At 42.5% G+C, this 19,862-nt stretch overlaps 1 protein-coding gene across 5 annotated transcripts in view; it reads left to right on the top strand.

Annotated features, from left to right (window-relative positions):
- The window catches only part of LOC143293441 (carbonic anhydrase 2-like), a 38,471-nt gene that overhangs the window by 4,746 nt on the left and 13,863 nt on the right, over positions 1 to 19,862 (top strand). For 3 of the 5 annotated variants that reach the window (XM_076604295.1, XM_076604298.1, XM_076604297.1), the window contains one exon: positions 5,018 to 5,325. In XM_076604295.1, coding sequence (XP_076460410.1) covers positions 5,028 to 5,325 — 298 coding nt within the window. In that variant the 5' untranslated portion in view covers positions 5,018 to 5,027. Of the gene's footprint in view, positions 1 to 3,305; positions 3,391 to 5,017; positions 5,326 to 18,240; positions 18,357 to 19,862 lie in introns of those variants that run through there. The other 2 variants (XM_076604296.1, XM_076604299.1) reach the window with 2 other exon arrangements.

Raw genomic sequence — 19,862 nt, 5'->3', positions numbered from 1 at the left:
GGTGTTGTCCATGTAGCTCATACACAGGCGCAGTCTTGTTCCGCTTCTGAGAGACTCTCAGCATTGAGCATTTCTGTGGATGGAATTCCATGGACCACTTCTCCTCCCAGGTGGCAAGGGAGTGTAGGTCTTCTTGCAGCACTCGCTTGTCTTTTTTCTTCATGATAGTCTTGCTTCACATGGTGTCGTTGGCAAATAGGCGGATTCTCGACTTGATGCCAACAGGAAGGCCGTTTATGTATAGGAGAAAAAGACTTGGCCCTAGGACCGAGCCTTGGGGGATGCTGGATTCCACAGGTAGGAAGTCAGATCTTGTTCCCTCCACCACCACAGCTTGCTGTCTGTCCACAAGGAAGTCTTTGATCCAGGCATTGGTGCGGCCTCTGATGCCGTAGCGACGTAGTTTGTGGACAAGTAGGATATGGCTAACTTTGTCGAATGCTTTTGAGAAGTCGAGGATGATAGTGTCCTCCTGGTTTCCCTTCTCAATCTCTCTGGTTGCTTCGTCCACATACCCTAAGAGTTGAGTCTCACATGACCGTCCGTGTCGAAAGCTGTGCTGCTCTGGACAGAGAATCTCATTGTTCTCGAAATGGGACATGATGTGGCTGGTGATGATATATTCCATCAGCTTGCAGGCTATGCAGGTGAGGGAGATGGGGCGGTAGTTGACTGCATTATATCTTTCTCCCTTTTTAAATACAGGTGTGATGTTGGCCTGTTTCCAGTCCTGTGGCAGGGTACCAGAGGAGTATGAGATGCGGTAGAGCAGGGTGAGGGCTGGAGTGATCTCCTCTGCGACCATCTTCAAAAGTCTGGAAGTAATGCCGTCTGGGCCACAGGCTTTATTGGGGTCAAGGCTTAGCAGGAGTTTCTTCACTCCATCTTCTGTGATGTTGGTGTCGTCGCATGCTGGATAGTCTGGAAGTTTTGGTACAGAGGGGTACCGCTGTTCAAACTCTTCAGCTGTGATGGTGTCTTTGAGGCTGAATACAGAGTGGAACTGGGTGTTCAGGATCTGTGCTTGCTCCTTGGGGTCGGAGACAAGTTTCCTGGCTTCTTTAAGTGGAGAGATGCCCACTCCTTCTGTTCTTCTTGCTTTAATGAAGCTCCAGAACTTCTTTTTGGAGGTTGTCTGGCTTTCACCTTCATCAGAGATCAGTCCTTCTACATGTCTCCAGTAGGCGCAACATAGACATTTCTGGATGAGGTGCTTAAGTGCCTTGAATTCCTGTCGTAGGGCCTCAACTCCATTTTTCTTCATGCACTTGTGGATCCACCTCGTCTACGTATGAGTTTCTTGGTCTCATAGTCAACTCAGGGGAGGCTTGGTTTGGGTCTGGTTTGTTTATGGGGGACGTGGTCTGAGAGGGCCTGTCTCAGGCCAGTGCGGATTTCAGACCATACTTCCTCAGCACTGCTCCTCTCGTCAAAGGTGCTCATAATGTGGTTGTTCATCTTCTGTGCTGCCTCTTTTAGTGGCTCCTTACATTCCTCAGTGTAGATGGGAATGAGTCGCTGGGGTTGGCGTTTCTTTGGGGGATGGATCTGCATCTCCATGTACACTGTGTCATGGTCAGCAATGCCAGGGAGTGTTTCAGTTCTTGGGATGAGGTTGGGGTGGTTTGTGAGGAACAGGTCCAGAGGTCGTAAAGGAATTCACAGGCAAGGGGTGGAGTCATGTCACTGTAAATAGACTTATCGCTAAAATATGCACTACAGGGTCAGTAGCACATAAAATTGGCAATGGGAGACCCAAGGCTGCATGTTCAGAGGATAACAATGACCGTGTTGAGGAACTGATTCAATCCCAGGAGGAGAACCCAGGGACCCACAAATCTCTTAGAGAAGTTGCAAGCGATTTACAAGTGAGCAATTCTTCTGTGCAAAGAATGGTGAAAAAACCGGAGCTGAAGCCCTTCAAGAGGATACGGGTATCAAGGAGGGACCAAAATGTTAGAGGAAAAGAAAAACTCTCTGCCGTAACTTGAATGACCGCTACTCGGCCACTGTTGTGAAAAGGATCATTTTCACAGACGAGAAAGACTTTACGTTAGAAAAAGCTAAATATCACCAAAACATTCGCATTTATGGGAAATGGAAATGAGAAATTCAGCCATCTCGCCTCTATCTTGAGACTTCTAGATTTTCAAAAAAGATAATGGTTTCAGCTGGAGTATCCTGGAAAGGAAAATAAACATTCATTTTATTGACACCATTAGAGCCAAGGTTAATAGTGAAAGCTACATTCAGTTATTGGATGACAATCTTCTCCGGGATTATAGGCGTCTTTATCCTAGAAACAGTTACTTGTTTCAGCAAGATGGGGCTCCTTCACAAAAAAGTAGGGTAACCCAGGCCCATCTGAAGGAGGCTACACTAGAATTCATCAAGAAGGATGACTGGCCTCCACAAAGTCCTGACTATAACCCATATGGGACTCTCTGAAAGAGAAAGTTTACCGGGGAGTGAGAGACAAACTGACCAACCAGGTGTTAAAGGACAGGATAATTATGTCACGGGAGGAGATATCGGTGGAAGAAATACGTAAAAGCATTTCTGCTTGGAAGAAACGGCTTCGTTAAGTCGTGGAGGAAGATGGAGGCCGCATTGAGCATAAACTGAAATAAGTGAGTTTTCCTCTGATATTGGACTTTTTTTACATGCTGTTTTGAATTTGACAATACTCGCATAATTTGCATCCAAACTTTTAGATATTTCGCAGACTTGTTGATGATACCCTACAGTTACTGTGTGAACATTTTCAATGAATTCAGTTACTCTATCACTGAGAAAATACATGTCAAAAAGCGGTTCACTGTTTGGGGGACACCCGATATATGACTGTTGTCAACTGACTGACCAGTTGACTAATTGATTATTTGGTTGGTTGGGATGGGTTAGACTTTGTTGGGTTGATCAGCTGATTTACTACTTAATTGGTCAGTTAGTGTAGTGGTTCTTGATGTGGTTGCAGTGTTGGTTGATTAATTGATTGTTGATTGAAAAGTTGTAAAGGGTTTTTGTGCCAAACTGTCATGGTTCGTAAAATATATATTTTATCATCAGACATGACATTCACATGCACATGTATATGTGTATGTGTACTTAAATTCATGCAATCTTGCATACGTGCATGCATACACACACAATTTTTGTTTTACCTTTGAAATTGCACACATACACACTGAAGTTTGAGAAGGGGGTAAAATAAAAGTACCGAGTTCCTCATGTCACCTTCCCAAGGTCAAATGTAAACAAAACCACAATGTATTTGTCTCAGATTCATTGTCCGCATTTCAAGATTGCACTCAACCTACACTCAGTGACTGTGTGTGCTGCTTCGTCTATCACTGAAATTGTACAGCTGTGATTTTTTTCTTTCCATTGGTTGGTTGTTGTTTTTTATCATTTGCAGAGATCAGATTTTTTTATTTGAACAGAAGCACATTATCATATAAAGATTAAACACAGTAAACAGTGTTGGTGACTGACTTGAACAAAACAAAAAGTTGACTTTGCCATACATAAGAAGACAGCTGCAGACAGATAAGTAGTAGACTTTCTTTCATTCCTCCTTTTTTTTTTTTTTTCTTCTTTTTCTTTTTTATCTTCCTCTCATATCAGGTAGTTGCAGATAGTTTGGTGTTTGGGACTTTCTTTTCTTTCCTTTCTTGACTTAATTATGTCTGTCTGTCTTTTCATCTATTTTTCTCTATTTCTTTCATCCTTTCTTAATGCATGCATTCTTTCTTTCTTTTGAGGCCTTCATTCATTGTTTCCCTTCTCTGATTTTCCATTGTGATTCTGTCCCTCTTTGTTTTGTTTTGGTGTACAGTGAAGGGTGTAAACTATGCATTATTACCAGGGCATCAAATGCAGAATATTGTAAAATGTTTGGAATGTAGGCTGCAGAATGACATAGTAATATGACAGTCCACTTTGCTGATAAAACTTCATTCTCCTACAGTCAAGCAAAGAAAATAAAAGAAATAATGATTGAATGAAGGTAGACAGATAGAAAAAATGAAAAAAGAAGGCAAAAAGCTCAAAGAAAGAAAGAAAATAGGGGGTAAAGTTCTTCAGTAGATTTCCCTCATTGTTTCTGTCAGTTCGTTTGTCTGCCCGTCTCTCTCTTTCTGTCTGCCTGTCTCTCCTTGTCTGTCTGCATGTCTCTGTCTGTCTGTCCCTGTCTGTCTCTCCTTCTCTCATCCTCTCTGTCTCCCTCTCTGTCGCTCTCTCTCTCCCTCTCCTTCTTTCTCTTTCTTTCTTCCTCATTCATAAGTGTATTGGTAACTCACCTCTAGTTTTAGCCTGTGCAAGTGATTATTGTATTATGTGGATAGAACTAGAAGGTGATGTAAAGTTATAAATCTGCTTTTGAGTGCAGCCAGTATGTGTAACAAAAAGATACAGTCAGCATCGCAGAAGATTTTGATTAATGAAAATGTTGATCAAAGTGACAATGATCATAGAGCTGGTAGTGATGTGAGTAACGGAGGCTTTTAAAGAAAATCTAGTGATGAGAATAGGTGTACGTTTGTCAGTGTGTCTGTGTGTGTATGAAAATTGGTCAGTTTGTTTATTTTTTACTTTAGTATTCTTGGATTTTTACATCCATGGATCAGTGGAACAGATAGAGTAGGCCTACTATATGGTGGCTAGTGCTTAAGTTCTTCCTTTCTGGTTTTGCTGCTTGTTTACCTGCTAGCTCAGCTCTCTCAGCTTCATAGCAACCTACCCCACACATGTAGAAATCAAACTGTAAACAGAATCTTTTGGGTTTCGGAGTTGTTCTGCTTGTGTGTGTGTGTGTGTTGTTGTTGTTTTTTTGTTGTTGTTTTTTGGTGTTGTTTGTTTGTTTTTTTGTTTTGTTTTGTGTTTTTTTGTGTGCTTTTTTTTAATATTTCAGACAAGGCAATGCATAAAATCTTTATCATTGAGAAATAATGTTTTTAAACAGAAAATACAAATAGTATAAGAAGATATTTTTTTTGTTTGTTTTTTGTCATTTCAGATAAACCACCATGCTTCACTTACAAACCATGGCCCGAATGTCTGTAGGACCAACACTACGAAGTCAGGTGTTCTCACTGGTCCAGCAGAGGGCTACAGCATGCAGTGTGTGTTCAGCTCTCATCAGAAATGCTCAACTGCAGAAACTGCAACAGCAGCAGCAGCAGCAGCCAGAACAGACACGGCGCCTGAAGCAGTCCCACCAGAGGCTTCTTGTTCCACCGGTACGGCATCTGCAGCAGACGACTGATGTTTTCCCCACCAAGCCACCCGTGAAGCCCCCACGTCCATTCACTGATTTTGAAATCAGTAAGTTTTGTGTGTGTGTGTGTGTGTGTGTGTGTGTGTGTGTGTGTGAAGTCAAGTAAGAATGATCTTTATTGAGGGTAAGAGAATAAGTTTATACAGCTTTTTTTTTTTTTTTAAATCCTGCCCTCAGAAAAAAATGTTTTTTTAAAGAAAAGAAAAAAAAGGGAGCTGAGTGGGAAAAGCATAACATGCAAATCAGCAATGTGTGTTTGTGTGTGTGTGGATTGGGAGGAAGGTGTGGGTGGGGGCATGTATGTATGTAAATCAGAATCAGAATCAAATTTTGATTGTCCTCAAAACCCAGCTAGTTCACAAGACACAGCCACACAGAGAATATTCAGTGTCACTTCTCAATGCAGTTGTGAATGCAGAAAACTAAGTCCAACTGGACTTACAATGCTTCAAACATTCTGATGGCATGTTGATATTCTTAAAAAATTATGATAATGAAATTTAAAAAATAAATAAGAAAAAAAAAAACACTGACAAATCTTATTATCTCATTTTCATATAATTCACTTTGGTTGAGAAAGTGAATTTCATCTTCCAGAAAGTTTACTGGTATCTCAGTCTTACTTTAATCATTGTTCAAGCAAGTTGAATCATTTCTTTATATATAAATCTTTCATGAGATAATTGATGCAGATGTTGAAAAGTATCAGAATGAGAATGTTCCCATGATGGACCCCCCCCCCCCTTTTTTTTTCTTTAATGAAAGCAATATGAGAACATATATTATTTTGTCTTGTGCTGAATCATTGCATGATGTACATGTTTTGTATGATGTCATATTATTTTCCTCTAATCCTAGTTTGCCCCATTTTGAGAAACATGTTTCATGCCATACATTATCAAAAGCCTTTTCTAAGTCAACAAAGTAACATTTTAATCTGCTGTGTTATCATTTAAAGATTCGTAGCCCCAAAATTTGATAGAATGGAAATTTTAATGTTGTTATTGTATGTGTGTTTGGGGATGGGGGAATGGGCAGATAGATATGTGTGTGTGTGTGATCGTTCACTTTTTTTTTTGTTGGGTTTTTTTTTTGGTTTTGTTTTGGGTTTTTTTGTTGTTGTTGTTGTTTTTGTTTTGTTTAGTTTGCTGTCTTTTCACTTAGTTATATCAGATGAATGTGTGTGTGTGTGTGTGTGTGTGTGTGTTTGCATGTGTGCATGTATGTTCATGTGAATGTGTGGCTGCATTTATGCTATTTTTTTACGGTGTGCACCTTTGTCCTTTGCAGTGTTTGATAAGCAGGTGAGAGAGTTTGACCACTGGGAGATTTTTAATTTTCCGCCTTGGAAGACATGAAGAGGAAAAAAAATTCCAGTAAATGTCCTTAACACATGGATAGCTGTGAAATTTATGAGATTTTTTTTCCCGGCTCAAGACACAGCATGTCACAAATAGCTGTGGTTATCCCTGGTTAAACTACGATGAACATGTTCAAGTTTTGATGAACTAGTTCATGAAGTAACCGTATCAGATGTTGTCTCCCCTGTTGGACCTTTTTGAGAGGTTGTGCATTCTTCTTTTTTTACATTTTTCCACTTTCAGTGATATCAGATGGATGGAATGAGATGGAGGCCAAGAGGTGGGGGATGGTGGAGTAGAAGGAGGGGGAGATGTGAGAGACGGGGGATGTTGTTGAGATACATGGTGAGAGGTTAAAAGTGCCAAAGCCTTTTACGGTCATTGAGGTGGTGAATTCATTTTCACTGTGTCTAGGGCTCGGCATAAGAATGCAGGGCTCAGTCCTCTCCTTTCGCTGTTTTAACCTTCCCCAACCAAAGTCAGGTATATTCACAACTGGGGGTAGTGAGGAAAATTGGAGTAAAGTGCCTTTCCCAAGGACCCCAACGACACAAAACCATGCCGAAACCAGGCCTTGAACTCTGATCACTGATGAACACCGGATCAGAAATCCAACACCTAACCATTAATCTGCAACAGCACCTCCCATCACAGACCTGAGATAAATGAGATTCATGAGAATGTGTTTGCAATTTACTCTTTGTGTGTATGTGTGTGTTCTTTTGTTCAGTGTCTTTTCACTATTAGTGATATTAGACGATTTAAAAAAAAAAAAAAATGTTTGATTAAAAGAAAAAGGGTAGGCGGGGGTAAGAGGAGAAGTCAGGAAACAGACCAAAAATATGTAACAAACATGCAATTAAATCTAAGTGTAACAATTCAATAATGATAATGATCACTAAAATTATTCTCAGTGTGTATGTGTTTGTAGGTGTGTGTGTGTACACATGTGTGTTGATACTTGTGTGTGTGCATATATAAATGTGAGTGGAATGTTTCTGTGTTCAGGGAGAGTATTGGGATTGGCCTTGAACCATCAACACATTTCACAGAATTGATTTCCTAAGTTATGAATGCTGGACATGTCCTGCACACACACACACACACACACACACACACACACACACACACAAGCATGATTAATTTACTTAGAGTTCAGCAAACCCAGCAGTTCATTTATCATCCTGTCTACTCGGGTCATTAAATATAATCAAGTGACTGACAGCATGATTGTGTTTCTGCTGACAGATTTACTGATGACAGAGGCAAATTCTCTATGTGCTTCAGTATGCTGTTAAAATGTATAACTGTTTATCAGATGTACTGGTTTGTAAAAACCCTTTTCAGTGACTAACCAATGTATATGTCATACGTTATAACAGTTTGAAGTTGCCCAGATGTGGGTGTGGGTCTCTCTCTCTCTCTCTCTCTCTCTGTCGGCGTTATGGGGCCAGCTGATAGGTCTTATGGACGAAATTACATACAGCAGGGAAAAAGGCAAGCAGGTTGACACTAGTGTTAGTCATGGATTTTGCAAAAGCCTTCGACAAGGTGTCCCACTCACTCCTGATCTACAAACTACAGCACTACAGAATCACCAGCCACATTAACAACTGGATTCAAAGATTCCTATCTAATAGAAGGCAGGCAGTTGTCGTCGACGGTGCTACGTCCAAGTTTGCGCCTGTAGAGTCGGGAATACCTCAGGGCTCCGTGCTAGGCCCCTCAGTACCTCTTCTTGCTGTATATCAAAAACCTACCAGAGGGTTTGTCATCCACCGCACGGGTATTTGCAGATGACACGGCATGCCACAACGAAATCAACAGTGCCGCCCATCAACACGCTCTGCACAGTGACTTGGGCAAATTTGCGAAATGGAAGAGAAATGGAAGATGTTATTTCACCCGGACAAATGTGAAGTCCTGCACTTTGGCAAGAAATGGAAAACAACGTACCATCTGCGTGATCACCCACTAAAATCCTCCAGTGAAGCCAAGTACCTCGGTGTCATGATCTCCACCGACCTCAGCTGGAAAAAACACACCAACAACGTAACAAGCAAAGCCAACAAGACCTTAGGCTTTCTTCGCCGAAATCTGAAGACCAGCGCCATCTCGATCAAAGACGGCGCCTTTAAAGCCCTAATACGACCCCAGCTTGAATATGCCTGCCAGATCTGGGATCCATACCGAGTAAACAACACACAGACCTTAGAGAAAATCCAAAGAAGGGGCGCCTGCTGGGTGGTAAATCGCTACCGTCAAATGTCCAGCGTGGAAGAAATGCTACACCAGCCAAGTTGGGCACCATTAGAACGGTGAAAGAGATCCTGCCGGATAACGATGCAAAAGTTCCGCCTTGGAGACATATCGACACCACGCGAGCACCAACTTTTCAGAAGCCCAAGCACAACACACGCGCCAGCTGCGAAACATAACAACTGTGACGTATGCGTTGGACATGCTGGGTTAAAATATGGAGCTTTTTAAGTCTTCCAGAAGTCTTATAACTTAATAACCTAGCAGCTGATGATAAACCATTGCAACTCTTGTTGCTTCACATTCCGCTTACTGGGCGACTGCATAATTTTTTTTTTTTTTTTTTTTTTTTTTTTAATTTTCTTCTTTTTTTTTTAAATTATAAAAAAAAAACAGATAGCCGCGCGCTTTGCATGTGTGTTCAGTCTTTCTGTTTTTGCATCTGTACACGCAAAGCCACTCTTTGTGTGTTTGACAGACAGACATACAGACATATCTTGATTTTCAATGTGGACGCACACAATTCACTGCTTGAATCGGGTCCATACTCACCAAAGCGAATGATTGGAGGAAACGGCTGCACTCCATAATAAGAAACTCCGCAACTATGCTGTCTCCAATTTTAAAAGCGACTGAGTCTCCCACGGCATAAAAACCGAAGCACGGAAATGAATTGTGCATCGGCTGTGTCATTTTCATACTAGCGGGATACAAACCACCCGCGACAGGAACGTTCAGGTTCAGGTTCAGGTTAGAGGCGATGCCAAGCATGGGCGACTCCAAAAGCACAGGCAGCACATGCAACGTCCCCTGCATTCCTCCACACCATCACGCGTAAGCCAGCAAGACAGGTGGAAAAGAAGACCATTGCGCCTGATTAACGTCAACTTTCACTCTGCCCCAGACAAGAAACCAGACATTCTCAACCTTTTAGACAGTGTGCGCCCTGATATTGTTATCGGTGCAGAAACATGGCTTGACCCCGCCACCGGTGACTCAGAGATCTTCCCTGACACCTACAAGTTGTACCGCAAGGACAGGAACTGGTCGGGAGGTGGTGTCCTGATTGTGGTGCATGCATCCATCGACAGCTATGAAGTCAACGAGTTGCAGGTAGACTGTGAGCTGATTTGGGTGAGGCTGAAGATCCAAGGTAGAAGGTACATGTACGTCTGCACATACTAACATACTACAGACCAGACGACGGAGATGAAGCCAGCCTTATCCAACTCAACACGTCACTGGAGCGGGCCGCGCTGATTTCCAACGCTCATCTCCTCATCGGCGGTGACGTGAATTTTCCGAGTTGGGATTGGAGGTTGATGGCCCTCAAACCCAAGCCTGTATACCCCAGACTACGCCGTGACTTCATCAGCATGCTGAACGAATGCAGCCTTGAACAACTTGTGGAAGAATCCACTAGAGAGGAAAACACCCTGGACCTAATCATCACCAACAACCCACACCTGATCCCGCGAGTGGAAGTCCTTCCTGGGCTGTCTGACCACGCTGCAGTCTACTGTGAGATGGTGGTTTACACCCAGAAGAGGAAGCAGGCACCTCGCTCCATCCCCCTGCACAAGAAGGCGGACTGGGAGGGTCTCAGGAAGTTCATGACCGACCTCACCAACACCTTGGAAGAGATGAAGGACACTGTTACTACAGAAGAGCTGTAGGCTTGCTTCAGAGACACTCTTCACGCAGCTGTCAAGCAGTACATCCCCCACAAGCAGGTACGTGTCAAGGTAAGCCAGCCCTGGATCACCCCAGCCCTACGCCAACTCATCAACAGACGAGACCACATCTTCAGGAAGATGCGCAAGCGAGGGACAGAAGACCTGAAACAGCAGCACAAGCAACTCCAAAGAGAGGTCCAGCGCCAACTACAACGAGCATACTGGTCCTACCTCGACGACACCTTCGACGAAGCAGACTCCAAGCAGGCAGCCAAGAACAAGCACTTCTGGTCATATGTAAAACACCTGAAGTCGTCCAACGCCAGTGTCGCGCCGCCTAAGGAAGAAGGCAGGTTGGTGTCCGACCCAAAAGCACAGGTAGACATCTTGAACAGCCAGTTCCAGTCTGTATTTGGCAGCAGCCAGACCTTCTCTCAGGAGGAATTCCAGGAAAAATCCAGACTCCCACTCAGAGACTTTCCAACCCTAGACAAGGTTGACATTAACATCCACGGGGTGAAGAAGCTCATCAGCAACCTGAAACCTGGAAAAGCACCGGGACCCGACAACATCAGCCCGAGGATCCTGAAGGAGCTGGCAAACGAACTGGCACCAGCTCTTACCATCATCTTCCAGTCTTCAGTCAATACCGGCACCCTACCAGCTGATTGGAAAACTGCCCACGTTACGCTGGTGTTCAAGAAAGGAGAGCAGTACAACCCAGCAAACTACAGACCAGTCTCTCTGATGAGCATATGCTGTAAAGTGCTGGAGCACATCCTGACCAGCACCATCATGAACCATCTTGAACATCACGGCATCCTCTGCCACCAACAGCACAGCAGAGAGCGTTCTGGCTTTGTCCCTGTCAGGTCCAGAGTCCCACAAGGCTCCGTTTTGGGGCCTTGTCTGTTCCTGATCTACATAAAAGATCTGCCCGACATCCTGACTACGAGGTCACGCCTGTTCGCGGACGACCGGCGATCTACAACATGGTCACTTCTCCAGCAGCCCAAGCCCATCTACAACAAGACCTCAGCCAGCTTGCTGCGTGGGAGAAGAGATGGGACATGGTCTTTCATCCTGGAAAGTGCACCACTCTGCCTGTGACCCACAGCAAGAACCCCCTCCACTTTGACTACTGTCTGCACGGCCATATCCTGGAGACCATCACCAGCGCAAAGTATCTAGGCATCACCATCTGCAGCTATCTTAGCTGGGACACGCACATCAACCACCTGTGCAACAAAGCCAACAAGACTCTAGGCTTCCTGCAACGAAATATCAAATTCAGCTACAGGAAGATCAAGGAAATGGCCTACAAGTCCTTCGTGCGACCCATCCTGGAGCACGCCAGCAGCATCTGGGATCCACACACCGAGCAGAACATCAGCAAGTTTGAAGCAGTGCAGCGCAGGGCAGCCCGTTTCGTGATGAGACGCTACCACAACACCTCTAGCCCCACCGCCATGCTTGAAGAACTGAAGTGGCCCAGCCTCCAGGACAGACGACGAACAGCACGCCTATCCATGCTGTACAAGATCCATAACGACCTGGTCAGCACAGAAGGCATCAAAGCCAGCCTGCGCCCTGCACCTCCGCGCCGACGCTGCGGCCACGATCAGCAGTTCACCATTCCACAGTGCAGAACGCAGTACAGACAGCAGGCGTTCCTTCCCCATACCATCAAGGACTGGAACGAGCTACCCCAGGACGTTGTAGAGGCCAAGACATCGACGCCTTCGTGTCAAGGGCCTCCCGTCTCCATTAAAAACCACGCCCAGGTTTTTTGTTTGTTTGTTTTTTTCTGCGAGTGCAGACCCCTTGCATAAGTGACAGAATAATCAATTAGCTGATTGTGGTCGTTGCCAAGGAAGAAAAAGAAGCATCATAGCCTTGCGGCTTTGTACGCCCCGTCAGTTTTCTTTTTTTTTTTTGTTGACTCACTTGTGTAAACAAAGTGAGTCTATGTTTTAACCCGGTGTTCGGTTGTTTGTGTGTCCGTGGTAAACTTTAACATTGCCATTTTCTCTGCAAATACTTTGTCAGTTGACACCAAATTAGGCATAAAAATAGGAAAAATTCAGTTCTTTCCAGTCATCTTGTTTAAAACAATATTGCACCTCTGGGATGGGCACAAAAAATATATATAAAAAGAAGCCAAATTATATGCAAACTGCATTTACTGTTATATTTGTATTTTTTTTATTCTCTAAACTTGGCACTTTGATCTGATACTCTGACACAACAACAAAAGCAGTCATTTTTATCAATTTTTGTTTAAACAGGAACTTCTTTTGCTAAGCATGGAAGTTTTATCTATTTTGCAAACGTTTTGGTGCAGGTAGTAAAAAAGGAAAATTAATCTGTAATTAATGCTAGGGGACTTAATTTGCTTTAAACTGATCTTTCTCATCTTAAACATTACATTTTGAAATTATACTCAATACATAAAAAGCTTGTGTGTTTTACTCTCAGTGTACAGGGCTTTCACTATGTTCATTTGCCCAAGTGGTCTTTTTCGGAAAATACTAAAATCAGTACGACGAGTGGACTTTACAGATCTAATGGCTGAGCCCCGAAGGTCATGTGCAAAAATCAATTGCGTACACATATTTATACATATTCAAAGCGCGTACTCATATTCTTCGCGAACGCGAACGACGCCATTTTGTTTCAAGTTGTTGACCTGCCCTTCAATCCTATATTCAATCGACAATACACGATAACACGTGATGGAAAGTTGGAGAAGGAGACCGTTAAATATTTATTCAGAGAAAGATTTGTGAACGCCTCATCACTTACTGGATTATGCCCCAAACTGCCATAAAGATATCCATAGAATCAGTCAGAATTCACAGTTAAAAATAATAAACCATGAGAGTTAATACCTTTCAGTTGATGAAACGCAAAAATTTCCAGTCTTGATTTTTCTCAAAATGAAGTCCTTTTCACTTCATTCAACGTTTAGAAGTACTTGTACTTGGCTCTACATGTTATTAGTTTAACAAAATACTCAATTTTCATATCAACTTTAAAACTATAAAACTAGAATGAACATAAAAGAGAAATTGAATCGACCGTGTCAACCAGGTAACTAAACTTGTACATCTATCTAGATCCAGAGATAACGGCTAAATGTTGCAGTGTGATTGCGGCGATAGCCACGTCTCCTTTACCGCAGACTTAAAATTTTTAATTGTCCTTACAGATTTTTTTTAATGCCCAAGACTACACCCGAATAATATGATTTGAACAGCGTTCTCACTGCGAATACACACACACACACACACACACACTTTCACTTACTCGCATGTGTACACAGTAATTCCCCCCCCCCCTCCCCGCTCGATTTTTTTCCTACCCTCGTCTAATATCACTTACAGTGAAAAGACGTTAAACTAAAGAACGAACGAAACCTACGTCATACGATTGTGTTAGACAGTTTTTAAAAAATGACGTTTGTACGACACCGTGAGTCAGAACATGACGCATCCGACGACACGCGGAAAACTGTTGACTGATGATGCGTGGACTCAAGAAGATGAATACCATTTGTTTTTTGTTAACCTTTTGGTTAGCCTTTTTTCCTACGGGTGTGGTCTATGGCTTCTGAACACTCGAAAAAAACCCTGAAGGTCTTTTTTTCTTCTTCTTCTTCTGTTTTTTGAAGGGTGGGATGGGACTGAGAACGGGGGAGGGAGGGGGCACATTTTACTCTGTGTGTGTGTGTGTGTGTGTGTGTGTGTATCATTGTGTGCCTGAGACATGTGTAACTTAAGTTCTTTGATGCGAGCAGACACACAAGTCTCTCTATCTGTCTCTCTTTCTCTCTGATTGAAATTATTACTTACCCACCCATTTTCTAGAGGGCAAACTACTGAATGGACGATTAAAAAATGTCGGTCTGTCTCTGCCTCTTTCTGTCTCTGTCTCTGTCTCTCTTCCTTTCTCTGTCTTTTTCCCATCTTTCTTTCTGTGTCTCTTACTGTTTTATTGTTCGGTTGTTGTTTTTTCAGTTTTTCGTGTGCTTTTTTTCGTTTGTTTTTTTTTTTGTTTTGTTTTTTTATTCGTCGTCTGTCAAAGCGCATGTGTTAACTGGAGAACTTCTCATACTGCATTAGTTTGTTCTTACGTGCCTACCCCCACCCCCGCCCACTTTTCCCTTTTTTTTTTTTTTTTTTTTTTTTTTTTGTTTATTTCGTACTTTATCCCTTTTTTTTAGCATCACTCAAGAGCTTCTCAGGCAGCCTCCTTCAGGTGTGCAAAACACTCCGTCACCTTGTAGGTGTGTGCATTTCGTAACAGGCAGATAGGGTAACACTGCTGTTTATGAATACAATTATGACAACCAGACATACATCAAGAAGGAAATGAAGGTAGTGAGGCGACGAGAGAGGAGTGCAGATCATATAATATTATAGACACTGTTGTGTTCATTCATAAGTTTTGTCCACTCGTTCGCGTGTGTTTTAACAGTCGTTTTAATTAATGACTTGGCTTTTGATAAAAGAAAAGGGAAGGAAAGCACTAACACAGTTTTATACATATGCATGTATGCATGCACATACCCCCTCCAACACACACGCACGCACGCGCGCGCGCGCACACACACACACACACACACACACACACACACACACACACACACACACTATTTCATACAGGATCAGACCCAGAAAAGCTCCCCGTGTTTACAATAAATGGTACCATCATCAGATATACACAATCTGTTAAATTTTTGGGAGTCTGTCTTTCTTCAAAGCTTTCGTGGAATTATCATATTGACTATATACTAAACAAAGCAAGAAAAGGTCTAAATTTCCTTAAAATAATTTGTAAACAGCACTGGGAGCAAGATACCAAAGCGTTGGTATCTCTCGCTACCTCCCTCGTACGTTCACGCTTGACATACGCTCAAGAGGTATTCTTCAGTGCTCCACTGCATTTGTTAAAGAGGCTGCAAAGCATTGATTGTAAGGCTTATAAACTCGCTCTAGGTGTGCCCATTCTTACATCAAATTTAGGGACTTACAGAGAAGCAGGTGTTTTATCTCTTGATGAACAAAGGAAAGCTTCAGTCGCGAAATTCGTTATCAAATCTTTCGCATATGAAACCTTTTCAAAAGAAGCAGCTTTGCATCAGATATCATTAGTGCTACGGAATCAAAAGACAAGCAAATTGCAAAAATACCTACTTTTTCACGAGTCCCTGAATGGGAGCAGTGTATAAAGGTACCTTTGACATGAATTATACAGTTTTATCCAAGAACCAGTCACCATTTTTGTTAAAACCTGAAGTGCTGTCCCATATAGAAATTCAGTATTCAGATTATCTAAAAATATACACAGACGGATCTGTTCTAGAAGATGGTAATTCAGGAGCGGCTTTTGTAATTCCTTCATTTAGAATAGAAAAATTATACTATATTGGTAGACAATTTTCCATTTTCACAGCTGAACGTATAGCCATACTTATGGCCTTAAATTATATTTCAGACATTCCGAAAACTGAAAGTGAAATTTTATTATGTGCAGACTCAAAGTCAGTACTACAAGCTATAGAATCTTCAAATTCAAAGAAGCGAATTGAGATGACAATGGAAATAAAACATATTATTCACCAACTGACAAAACAGTGCATTAAAGTAACTTTCTGTTGGGTACCTTCGCACTGTGGAATATCTTCAAACGAGTGGGTAGACCAAGCAGCTAAAAGAGCAGCACGTAATTTCGAAGGCGCAGTACAACTTGACATCCAGTTAGATCTGCATGAATGCATTAGCTGTATAGAAAATGTATCCAGAAATCGATTTCAGAAATTACTTATAGATTCAAATAATCAATATTACCACTGTTGTGTAAACACAAAGAATGCAGCTAATCCCAAACATTTTCTAAATTCGACACCAGCAGCACATTCAAGACAAATTACAAGTCTAATGTATAGAATTCGTTTAAATGCCTTTCTAAAAATATAAAATGTGTATGCGGTAAGCAAATAACTGTAAGCCATCTACTCATTCATTGTCCGAGCATAAGACCGTTAATTCCAAAAGATGTAGTTGATGACTTTTCTTCCAATATTTCATTAGCCACTGAAAAGATTTTGAATGATTATTCATTGCTTAGAATGTTTTCAGAAAATTTAAACTCCAGTCCAGTTGGTATCCTCCTTTGATGTATTATAATTAATGTTGTTATTTATATTTACATTGTTGTAGGTTAATACTTGTTGATATGCATATACATATTCCCCCTTCCATGACACCTCATTCAATACACACCACAATCTCTTTAGACTTTTTCTTATAATAATATACCTTTCCTCTGATACATAACATGAACACTTTTTTACACTAATATTCACATGAACTCCCTTTCCTTTATCCACTGCTTTACTCATTTCCGTCTAAAAACACTTATAGTGAATAGACGTTAAACTGAAGATAAAAATAAAAATAAATAAATAAAAAACACATACACACACCACTCTAATGGGCGCAGCACATTTGCACGATCTTTAGTTCTTTTGCACGACCTTGCGCTCTCTTTTGTGATGATACTTTAGCACGACTAAATGTTTCTGCGAAATCCATTCCCATAGCCGATCCAAATGATAAGATTTTAAACTAATAGTAAAACCATGTTAAGTACGGGGAGGGATTTGTACACACCGCAGTCTTGAAATGACAATACAACATGATTTTCAAATGCGGGTTTACTTTCCAAACGAGATTAATGCAGGTTTTTTCATCGCCCTTCACCCATTTCTCCATACTGTTGGCTTTGAAAACTTCCCTGAGAGCTAAAAAGTAGGTACAACTTTGGAGACTGAACAATGATATACTGTGAAGTTAAAGGTAGTCGAAATCATGTTCGCAGCAGGGAGCATGTTATTGGGAACATCATGCAGGAAGGAAACTCAAGTCAGTAAAAGTGGCAGACATTTGAATTGTGTTCAGCCGACCTCCATCAAATCAAATCACAAATAGACCTACTTTCTTAATCTCCTTCCTCGGCCGGAGGATTTTTTGATGGAGTTGCTTTTCCTTGTGTGTGTGTGTTTTTCGTGAAAACGTTGAGTCGCGCATATGACGTGTTCACCATTTCCCCCCGTACCTCACGCTCTTCACACTCCCGCAGACCACACCCCCTTTCAGTGATGCGGTTCTCACTCTGTTGTCAAATGCCGTGATTGGCCACTTGGTTGTAACTCACTCCCCCCGCCCCCTCATCCCCAGCAACCCCCACCCCCAGTGTCAAATTTCGTGCATTTTCGACGGTATTTTCCTTACTTAACCCCTTGACCAAGGAACCCTGGTGAAATGAGATGGATGTGGCTTGCATTTGAAGTGATTTACGACTTGCGTATTTCTTGCTGGTGGAATTGATGTTACTGTGCAAAAGTGATGCAATCCCAAGAGGGAGAAGCCCGATTAAAGACTGGTGACTGACAGCCTGACTTCATTAATTTAAAATAATTTTTAGTTCAATCATTTCTCAGGGAGGTGACAGCCCTTCATTGACAAACATACTCGTCAACGGCGGTCAAAGGGTTAACGGTGCCAGCTGTTGAGAGTAAAAAAAAAAAAAAAAAAAAAAAAAAAGCAAGCAAGCAAGATATAAACTGAAATCAGGGGAATGATAGGTCCAGTTCGAGCTCTCCGCTTGCCTGTGGGGGACAGTTAAGTCCGTGCGGTCAGTCAATCATCATTTACGTGCACATTCTTGCCATGAGCCCTCTGTGTCTGCTGGCCGGTCTGCTTCTCCTGTGTTCGGGTAAGAATGTTCAATTTGTTTCTTCTTCTTCTTCTCCTTCTTCTTCTTCTGTTGTGTAGCCACAATCAACACGTTGATTATTTTGCCACATTTTCTTCTTTTTTTTGGGGGGGGGGGGTTCCGCAGACCGGTTGCTTGACAAAAAACACAAAAAAATGTTTACTCCAATCACATTCACACTCTCCCTCCTGCCCACTAAACTGGATCAGAGGGGGCGAGAAGTGACAGGCAGGCATCCTATTGATGGCCCCTGGCACCCCCCGCCGCAGCGCCCTCCTTCCATCACTCCCCCTACCCACTACTTACCTAAACATTCACTCTCACATTCATACCCGACAATTGCTGTAATTTATCCTGTGGTTTTGCCTACTCTAGGAGTTTCGCAGCAGCGAGACTGTCAAGAGTGGCGACCTTGAGGTGAGAGGTGATTCTGCTTTTGAAGCTGCTGGGGGAGTCTGCCTCAACAGTGTTTGCTGGGAGTTCATTCCACTCACGAATGGCACGTGGGAAGAAAGAAAAGAGCCGATACTGCTGTTTATGATTCACAAGCCGTTGGAATTGTTGGTCATGTGATCTTCTGTCTCTCATAACTGGTTTTTGGAGGGCACTTTTGTTGACTTGCACCAGGTCGTTGTGTATTTTGTACAACATTGTGACCCTTGCTGCTTGACGTCGTTTCTGGAGAGGCGGCCACTTGAGCTTGTCAAGCATGTCTGTTACACTTGCACGCCGGTGGTAGCGGTTGAGGACGAATCGAGCTGCTCTTCTTTGGATGTTCTCTAATTTCTTTATGCATCCTGTCTTGTGTGGGTCCCAAACTGAGCTGGAGTATTCTAACAATGGTCTTACAAAGGTTAGATAAGCTTTTTCTCTCAGCTCGTTGGAGGCAACTTTCAGGTTTCGTCTCAAGAATCCTAGGACTTTGCTTGCTTTCTTTGTAATGTTGTTGATGTGTTCCTCCCACTCCAGATCTTCCTTCAAGGTGACTCCCAGGTACGGCGTTAATTGTACTATTGATAGCTTGTGTCCGTGCATTTGGTACCTGTCGCTGATTGTACTTTTGCAGCGAGTGATTCTGAGCGTAGCACATTTGCCCGGGTTGAAGGCCATCTCCCATTTCCGTTCCCAGATTTGGAGACGTTCAAGATCCTCTTGCAGGTGGGCATGATCTTCCGTTGATGATATTGTGCGGTAGATGGCAGTGTCGTCTGCGAACATTCTCGTCTTTGAGGTCAGGTTCTCGGGGAGGTCGTTGATGAAAACAAGGAAGAGGCATGCGGGTTTCAATTATTCCAGTGTTGGCGGAAAGAAATTGGTGGGTTGCTTTTTGTTCTTGTTGTTTCGTCTGTTGTTTTTTTTGGGGGGGGGAGGGTGGATGGGGGTTGAGGGGGGTTGCAGCATACTTCCAGTTGGGTGTTCCAAAAGAAAATTAAAATTGAAAATACTCTTCAGAATGTTTGTTTCTCGATCGTGGATTGGACAAGTGTGGTACGTAAATGTGTGATT

This window comes from Babylonia areolata, chromosome 19, assembly GCF_041734735.1.
Source record: "Babylonia areolata isolate BAREFJ2019XMU chromosome 19, ASM4173473v1, whole genome shotgun sequence".
NCBI classification, from domain to species: domain Eukaryota; kingdom Metazoa; phylum Mollusca; class Gastropoda; order Neogastropoda; family Buccinidae; genus Babylonia; species Babylonia areolata.
This window is presented reverse-complemented; position numbering and strand designations above follow the sequence as displayed.